This window comes from Cottoperca gobio, chromosome 7 (genome assembly GCF_900634415.1).
Source record: "Cottoperca gobio chromosome 7, fCotGob3.1, whole genome shotgun sequence".
Taxonomy (NCBI): Eukaryota; Metazoa; Chordata; class Actinopteri; order Perciformes; family Bovichtidae; genus Cottoperca; species Cottoperca gobio.
This window is the reverse complement of record NC_041361.1, coordinates 117,973-127,972: the sequence shown is the minus strand read 5'-3', so window position 1 is coordinate 127,972 and position 10,000 is coordinate 117,973. Positions and strand designations below refer to the sequence as shown.

At 41.8% G+C, this 10,000-nt stretch overlaps 1 protein-coding gene across 1 annotated transcript in view; it reads left to right on the top strand.

The window, feature by feature from the left end:
* LOC115010403 (membrane-associated guanylate kinase, WW and PDZ domain-containing protein 2-like) overlaps positions 1-10,000 on the top strand; it is a 34,220-nt gene that overhangs the window by 9,224 nt on the left and 14,996 nt on the right. The window contains 3 exon segments of the mRNA XM_029434922.1: positions 4,301-4,420; positions 5,901-6,074; positions 8,960-9,143. Coding sequence (XP_029290782.1) covers positions 4,301-4,420; positions 5,901-6,074; positions 8,960-9,143 — 478 coding nt within the window.

Genomic DNA, 10,000 nt, shown 5'->3' with positions numbered 1-10,000 from the left:
TGCCGATAGTTAAAACTCAATCAAGTCGCCTCTGAGTCTTTAAGGGGAGACACTTAACTAATATAATCAGCATGAAACTTCCCCATTACTCACATTAAGAGAAGTATCTTTCGTATTACAAAGCAAATGAGGCATTCTCTTCCCCACTTCATGACTCACATCAACACAAGTTTATATTACAAGTGTTTAATATGTACATGAGGCGTTATGTGATGTAGCTGTGGAGAGTTTAAATCTACACACACACACACACACACACACACACTCTGATGTTCTCGTGTTCCTCTCGTCTGAAGAACACGAGTTCTGGAGATGAAGAGCCTAAAGTCTCTACATGCACCAGAGCTTGTGTCTCCCTTTAAATGTTTTTTAGCTGTAAGGAAGCAAAGATGAAGCCTCAGTCTTGGTTTGTATATTTCTTTATGTGGATGCTGTGTCTTCTTCTTTAACTGAGACTTCGTACTGCTCCGTGTGATGAGACAATGTTGTGTGATGTTGGACGTCTGACACACTGAAACACCATCAGGAGGGCAGTGCATGGAAATGAAAGTCAGAATTAAGTAAAAGGTTGTATCAATAATCTGAGCTGGGTTGGGGGGGGGGATTTATATTAAGTAAATGTCTGCCGAGCAGATAGGATGCTTATGTTCAGCCCAGTAAAACAAAGCATTTTATATAACACAGCTTCTATTTAAAGAGTAGAAACGACTCTTTTGTTTCTCCGTGGAAGACTTCACATTCCCCTCCCAAACTTCCCCGTCCACGTTTGTACAATCGCACTTTGTGCATATGTCCTTGTATGATTCAGAGCCAATGTCATGATTTCCTCCTCCACAAAAGACTTCTTGTAATTGTCTTCGCAGTGCGTCAGAGATAAGAAACATCATCATTTAGTTATTGTAATGTGCTCGCCTCGGCGTTGTCGGGCAGACGCTCCATTTCTTTTGTTCGCTGTTTGGGTGCGATGATCTTGACAGACAGCTCTCTCTGGGTGTTGATACCGACTTCTGTAATTACCTCTTCAATCCCTACCTCGCCCCTCTCCCAGGGGATCAGCGCGCGGCGCCTACAGGGACAGGCGGGGGAGATAAAGATGTCAATAATCCATCCTGTCCCCCCGCTGACATGTCATATATATTTCCTCGGAGAGTGCATGGATAATGAATCCCTGCCTCACACCCCATCAGCTGGAGAGTTACTCGTCCTGAGGGGAGAACACACACGTCACATTTGCCATCAGATCTTTATTTAGACACAGAGACGTCTAATTTCCTTTCCTTTATTATCGGAGGTGCAAACACGAGTGGATTGAATGCATAATGCAGTTTGAGCAGGTGGAGTTGTGTCGGGCGATAATGACTTCTCATCTTCTTTCAAAGCGCCAGACTCTTTCCTAATGAGCCGGGAAGCGAGGGTCAAACTTCTCTGGAGGAATGGAGGATATATATATATATATATATATATATATATATATATATATATATATATATATATATATATATATATATATATATATATTTATTTATTTTTTCTAATTAAAATGAAGGCTGTATGGATTTAAATTACTGTACAGATATACTATAAAATATTTACAATATTTATATTATATTAATAAAATTAAAGCTGTATAGAAGAAATTTACAATAAAAATATTTTTAAAAACTACAAAAAATGTGTACAAATTATATTAAAAGTTGTATGGAGCACAACATTTAAAATACTATGAAAATATGTTCAAGAAACATAAATATAGAACCGAAAAAACAAAAATTACAATTTGAAAAAACCCAATACATATAAAAATAAAATGTATTAAAATGAAGGCTGTATGGAATTAAATTACAATATAAATATTTAAAAATACTATAAAATATGTACAAGACACATAAATATGAAATGAAAAACAATACAATAAGAAAAATGAAAATAAATGTTTTTCAGAAGTGGTGGTTTTGTGCAGACAAAAATATGTAATGTGCGGAGATATAGTCCAGACGGTGTGCGTAAATGAAGCGTGCAGTGACGATGCAATGACTCGATAATGTCAGTAATCGTTAGTTGCAGCCCGACTGTTAAACTAACATCTGAACCATGAAAAGTGCTTCTTTGCATCGACTTTTGTGATCAGACGGCTCGTCATCCTCTGTGGTTGGACAGCAAACTCCCTTTGTACAACACAAAGAAGAGATTAGGCTGATGGAGATGCCTCATGCTCTCTAATGTCTGTGTCCACACGTGTGTGTGGCTGTAGTGTGTGTGGCTGTAGTGTGTGTGACTGTAGTGTGTGTGGCTGTAGTGTGTGTGGCTGTAGTGTGTGTGGCTGTAGTGTGTGTGGCTGTAGTGTGTGTGACTGTAGTGTGTGTGGCTGTAGTGTGTGTGGCTGTAGTGTGTGTGGCTGTAGTGTGTGTGGCTGTAGTGTGTGTGGCTGTAGTGTGTGTGGCTGTAATGTGTTTGGCTGTAGTGTGTGTGGCTGTAGTGTGTGTGGCTGTAGTGTGTGTGACTGTAGTGTGTGTGGCTGTAGTGTGTGTGGCTGTAGTGGTGTGTGACTGTAGTGTGTGTGGCTGTAGTGTGTGTGGCTGTAGTGTGTGTGGCTGTAGTGTGTGAGAGTGTAGTGTGTGTGGCTGTAGTGTGTGTGACTGTAGTGTGTGTGGCTGTAGTGTGTGTGGCTGTAGTGTGTGTGTGGCTGTAGTGTGTGTGGCTGTAGTGTGTGTGACTGTAGTGTGTGTGACTGTAGTGTGTGTGGCTGTAGTGTGTGTGTGACTGTAGTGTGTGTGACTGTAGTGTGTGTGGCTGTAGTGTGTGTGACTGTAGTGTGTGTGGCTGTAGTGTGTGTGGCTGTAGTGTGTGTGGCTGTAGTGTGTGTGACTGTAGTGTGTGTGACTGTAGTGTGTGAGAGTGTAGTGTGTGTGGCTGTAGTGTGTGTGGCTGTAGTGTGTGTGGCTGTAGTGTGTGAGAGTGTGTTTGTGTGCATGCCCTGTGCAGTCCTGCATGTGTCACTGTGGCTGGGGGAGCTGCTCCCAGGACGTCTGTGCATTAATCACGGGTTTTATAGGGGAGCTGGGTGTGACTCCCTCCTGCCGGCCCCGCTGACAGAGGACGGAGATTCGTCCTCAGTTGGGGGCTCGCTGTGATTTTGTCTCGGAAAAGGAATTACTTGTCTGAAGGTCAGAACGGGTGCCTTGTGGTTCAATCTGCAAATTAAAAAGATTCCAGCAGATTTGACTTCATGAGTGATATAAAAAGGAGTTTCCTGGAGAGGACATCTTGGTGGAAACACAGCAAACATCGTGTGACCCTGTGACGACGCTTCCTCTGCAGAACCAACGTGAATCAATTATGATGACGGACCATCGATCATCTGAGCGCTCCATCTTTGTAATGGTGATAGAAAGACTTTAAGACTATTACAGCGCCTCATTAATGTTTCATTCTGTTCCCATTGATCCGGTAATAAAGAGCGTCTGGTAAATGCTTCAGCTCTTCAAACCTGACGGCTCGTTTAGGTTTGTGGGGAGTTGACCTGCGACCTTTACGTCAGGAAGTCACTTATTGTTATTATCAATTAATGTTCCAATTACACTTATTCTAACATTATTTATAACCTGTGGTGGAAAGTAACTGAGTACATTTACTCTCTAAAGTACAATTCTGACATACGTGTTTGTATTTCATGCTCGTCTAAATGTGTTTACTATCTTTAGTTACTTACCTACTACGACCTATAAGATCCCGTGTTGGTTAAATACATAAATAATACAGATTCGGGGGAAGGAGGAAATATTCAGAGAAAAAACAGAGAATTTCTGAGATTAAAATCACAAATGTACGAGTAAAAAAACTCAAATAGTTTTTTTTAAGAAACAAACGTCGCTTTATTTTGCAAGTTTGGATTCCAGATTAAGATTATCAATCCAGAATATATATCAACTAATAAAGTATGTTGTATTAGATTAAACTCCGCAGTATATCAGGTTATAAAACAGTTGCTCCACCTTTACCAGCTGCAGCATTAAAGCGTGAATCATTATAATCCAATACTTTCCTCCATTGTTTAAATCTGAACTGATTACCTTTCAGTGGATTATTTCTGTATAATTTGTCAAACTGTAATGCTCCATCTATTTATAGTTTGCTGAGTTGCTGTTTTATTTAAACACTAAACTGAGATGCATGACCCGTGGTGAGAGGAGAACGCTGTGATTAATTGACACGTCATCGGCGTAAGAGCTGGCAGTATGTCTATCCTTGTGGCTCTGATCTGATGTACGACTTAATATTTCCTGTTGTCTCCCTCCGTCAGGTACGACCCGACAGTCCAGAGATGGAGAAATTTCAGGCGTAGACTACAACTTCGTCTCTATCGAGGAGTTCTTCGCCTTGGAGGAGTCAGGAGCGCTGCTGGAGAGCGGAAAGTTCAAAGGTGAAGTTTACAACTACCAGCTCGTCTGAAGCTCAATAAATTGTTTGTTTCACATAAAACAAGTCTAGTCAAAGGTTATTACAGCCCACTAACTATGAGAATTAAGATGGTGCAAGTGTGTGTCATATTATACAAGTTAAAGGAGAATCTTAAAGTCTGATCATCAAACATCATCAAATATCATCAAACATCATCAAATATCATCAAATATCATCAAACATCATCAAATATTATCAAATATCATCAAATATCATCAAACATCATCAAACATCATCAAATATTATCAAATATCATCAAATATTATCAAATATCATCAAATATTTTCAAATATTATCAAATATCATCAAATATCATCAAATATTTTCAAATATCATCAAATATTATAACATTTTCCAGTTGTGGTTAAAGCTGCAGATGTTGATTTAAATAAAAAGAGCAGATGAGCAGTGAAAGATACCCCCCCGCCCCCCGGCTCCTGAGGGCATTTGTAGGATTACACTGTGCCCGAAGGAGAACAGCCAATCAGAGCCGAGGAGCCTCAAGCGCAGCGCCAATCACGACTCGTGATCCAGCTGATCAAATATGAATCAAGATTAAATCTTTTCTCACCTGCAATGTTTTCACAAACATACTTTAGCTGTTTAGTTTGGAACCAGGCGGCCATGTTGAAAACAGTGGAGCTTCGGTTAGCGAAACAAAAAGTGTAAAAACTACAAGTTGTGACTTCCTGGAGTTCCGTTACATTTGGACAGAGCCAGGCTCGCTGTTATAAAGAATACAGAACATCTATTGGCAGTTTTGTGATTAATGAGGTTTACATAGTTCACGATGCTCCTCGCCTCGTGAACTCCCCCTGTCAGGGTCGGGCCGCTGCCTCTGATTAAAAAGCCTCCATACATTAGCATCTGTAATGTTTAAGAGTTTAATGGCAGAAATGAATGTCATCCTCACTTGGCTCCGCGTGACATCGACAGACACATCCGGAGAATCAGCAGCAGCGTCGCAGAAGCTGCAGTAAATGGTGACGGCTGGTGACGGCTGGTGACGGCTGGTGACGGCTGGTGACGGCTGGTGACGGCTGGTGACGGCTGGTGACCTTGTTAATGAGTTCACTAACGTATTGTTTCCCCGTCTGAGCCAAACGGAGGCGTGGAAGTCATTTCTTCTTCGAGAAGTGAGAGTAAAGAATATATACAGTGGAGGATCTCAGGGGAGACGTGACGCTCACACACACGCACACACACGCACGCACACGCACACACACACACACACACACACACACACACGTGTAAATGCTGTTTGTGTGTGACAAGAGGCGTGAAAGTGAAATATTGTGTTTCACATCAGAACTCCCTGTTGATGCAGATCTGACCCCATGTTTGTTTACACATGGGACACATGTGTAATAAAAACATAATGATTCATGTAAAAACAACAGTTTGATGTGTTCATTAAAATGCCGTTTCTTCCCTTCTCTCAGGGAATTACTACGGCACACCCCGGCCGGTGCACATCAGCGTGGAGAGCCCCCCCATCACCTACCAGGAGCATCGCAACCTGCTCAGGAACTTCCGCACACGCAGCAAATCGCTCAGCAACCTGGAGAAGGCTGCAGAGGACGGCGAGAACAGCGAGGACGACTCGGGCCTGTCAGGCGAGTAAAACCTGCTCTCTGTAGCAGCGTGTGTGTGTGTGTGTGTGTGTGTGTGTGTGTGTGTGTGTGTGTGTGAGAGGGCATTCACAGGATTACATCGGCATTAGAGCTTTCGTTTTCTGTAGTTTTTCAGAGACAACGGCGGCAGCACATGCCCTGCACAGCTACATACTGCATCGTGCATCTATCTATAGCTCCGGTCTGTGATACCCAAATGAATCAATCATCTGCACGATTAGCACGCTCCGAACTCTCAGAGGAGCCGCGGCCTCATCGATCGCTGGATCACCTCCAGGGGGAAGGTCGGCAGGGAGGCGAGTGTGCACACGGCGAGGTGGAGTCACGTGACAAGGAAGCAGAAAAGGGTTTTAATTAAATCAACACATGGTTGTTATAGATTTTATTTTCCTCTCATGAGGCAAAAACCTTTAACGATGGTTTTAAGTTTAATATCAGGAACGAACGTCCACTTGGACTCAAGGATGAGCTGATTATAATCTAGGGGTCAAAGGTCACTGACGAGAATTAATACGCTAATTATTTCACACGAATGTTTAACAGGATAAAGTGACGACAGGAAGTGCAGACGAGGTTATTAAGTTCTATTAAATACATCGTTACATTAATGATCTCCTCCTTTACCAGCTGCAACATAAAAGTGATGAACGCAACAATGATTATAATCCAATATAATATATATTATTAGAAAATGGACCAATGTGCAGAATGCGCACTTTTACTTTTGTGACTTTAAGTATTTTACACTTTTGCTCTTTTACTTCAGTAACATTTTGAATGCAGGACTTGTACTTGTACACTGTGGTACTTTTACGACTTGTGTAAAACATCTGAATACTTTGTCTGATTTGTCTGACACTGATTTTAAAGGGATCACAAGTCAAAGTGGGATCCACTGAATTACATCATGTTTTTATGTAATATCCACAAAATGTGCAGGAAAATAAATGAAGTGGATAAAAGTGCAGCGACACTTTCCCTCCGTCTTCATCCTCATCTATGCAGATAGAATCCTGATGGCAGAGCTGGAGAGTCGCACAAGCTGAACAGACGGCGAGTATGAGATTAGATGGTGAGGGAGCAAGGCGGCGACGTTGGGCGGTGACGGAGGCAGGTAGGGAGGCTGAGTGTCCGGACAGGTGGAGGCAGGGAGCCAGGACGGTGCAGCAGATAAGAGAGGCAGAGTGGGAGGTGAGAGACAGGCAGAGAGCCAGATAGTTAGAGACGTGCAGGCAGGTAGGGGGGGGGGGCAGGACTTCTGCTGAGTCATCTTCTGAAGTGGGACCGTGTGGGCGGGTTCAGCAGCACTTGTCGAGTACAGCGGGACTCAGGACACCACATGTTACGTCCTGCATCTCTCAGAGCCAGGCTGAAGGACAGAAGCAAGGACAGCGAGGCAACAATGTGCACTTCTTCTTCTGCTGGATATATACGCCATGCACTTCTTCTTCTTTTGATTCTTATATACGGCATGCACTTCTTCTTCTTTTGATTCTTATATATGGCATGCACTTCTTCTTCTTCTTCTGCTGCTTGTATATGCCATGCACTTCTTCTTCTGCTGGTTATATACGGCATGTACTTCTTCTTCTTCTTCTTCTTCTTCTTCTTCTTCTTCTTCTTCTTCTGCTTCTTATATACGCCATGCACTTCTTCTTCTACTTCTTCTTCTTGTAATGATTATATACGCCATGCACTTCTTCTTCTTCTTCTTCTTCTTCTTCTTCTTCTTCTTCTTCTTCTTATATACGACATGCACTTCTTCTTCTTCTTCTTCTTCTGCTTCTTATATATGACATACACTTCTTCTTCTTCTTCTTCTTCTTCTTCTTCTTCTTCTGCTTCTTATATATGACATGCACTTCTTCTTCTTCTGGTTATATACGGCATGTACTTCTTCTTCTTCTTCTTCTTCTTCTTCTTCTTCTTCTTCTTCTGCTTCTTATATACGCCATGCACTTCTTCTTCTACTTCTTCTTCTTGTAATGATTATATACGCCATGCACTTCTTCTTCTTCTTCTTCTTCTTCTTCTTCTTCTTCTTCTTCTTCTTATATACGACATGCACTTCTTCTTCTTCTTCTTCTTCTGCTTCTTATATATGACATACACTTCTTCTTCTTCTTCTTCTTCTTCTTCTTCTTCTGCTTCTTATATATGACATGCACTTCTTCTTCTTCTTCTTCTTCTTCTGCTTCTTATATACGCCATGCACTTCTTCTTCTTCTTCTTCTTCTTCTTCTTCTTCTTCTTCTTCTTCTGCTTCTTATATACGACATGCACTTCTTCTTCTTCTTCTTCTTCTTCTTCTTCTTCTTCTGCTTCTTATATATGACATGCACTTCTTCTTCTTCTTCTTCTTCTTCTTCTTCTTCTTCTGCTTCTTATATATGACATGCACTTCTTCTTCTTCTGCTGCTGCTTGTATACGACATGGTCACGCAGAGGGCCGAGATGCTGACCTCGGCTCTTCTCGCCTGATGTGACTTTTTCACTTCCTGCGTCTGAGAAATACAATAGTGTGGAACAAACTAGCAGAAGAGCTGAAGCTGGACACAATGCTGACTATACTTTACTACTGATGCTTTCATTTATGTTTCCTTTCAATCAAAATGGATTTGTTAGTTTGTTTTATAGTTTTTCCGAATTAATTGTTTTAGAAATTATAATATTTTTGACCAAATACCTTAATACACACTGCGATGATATTGTGGGGTTAATATTTCTGCTTTCACTGAATATTTCCACAATGAGACTTTTGATAAATAATCCCCAGTAATGTGGATATAATGATATAGTGTGTAAAGGCAAATAACTTTGGGCTATAAATACATGTTAACGCTCTTGTCTTGTCACTGCGCTGACAGGAGGCTCTGCAGGTGTCAGCAGCAGCGTCCCTCCAAGCCACCGGTCACCCGGGCGGCCCCGGGCCTCCAGCAGCGGCGATGGTCGCGGGATCATCGGCAGCAGGTGCGGCATCAGGCTGAGAGGTGTGATGCCTGACCACTGGGAGCAGGCCTTCAGCGACCCCGGAGAGTCCCACTACAGAGAGTGAGTGTCTGCAGAGAGTCAGAGGAGACGATACCATCATGTCTGTTCACTACACATCCAGCTGCATTCTCTCTGGTGGCCAGCAGGGGGCGACTCCTCTGGTTGCAAAAAGTAAAGTATGTGTAGAAGTCTATGAGAAAATGTTCCGACTCCTCAGTTGATTTATTACCTCAGTAATGTTCCTAATATAAAGATAAAGCAAGTTATTTAATGAGCTTCAGTGGGTCTGGTAGGCAGATTGAGTTTCCTTTGAGTTTCCACTGTTTCAAATACTAATGCTAAGCTACGCTAACTGTCTCTTCATATGTGACGGACAGATACAGATGTGGAAGTCACTCAAGTCTTAAGTCATGTCCTAAACTTTAAATTTCGTCTCTGTCTCTTTTTGACCTGCACGTTTTGCAAACTGCAATTGTTTTTTTGTTGACGTGTAGTTTCTGTACGTGAACAAAATAATATTTTGATATCATTTTCTCCAACTGGCGCTCAGCAATGTATCGTTAGATCTTCGTAGTCTTCGGGAATTAATCTGGGGAACTAAGAGCTTCAACATCTGTTGATTCAGGAAATGAAATGATTTGTGGTTCACTTTTTAAGTAACATTTAATCTTTAGGCTTGGGGGAAGGTATCGAATGTTTTCAAAAGGCTCGAGTCCAAGTGAAGTCACAAGTCACTGGTGTTAAAGTCGAGTCCAAAGGGTTTCGATCGTCTCATCTAACTCTCGACACAAAAGTGGATTTAAAACTATTCCTTTAAACATTCTCTCCAGACAGCGATGTCATGCAGGCCTCTCTGTTCTCATTGCATTAAATGTCAATATATTAAATATTACATGGAATACTTATCATGTTTCTGA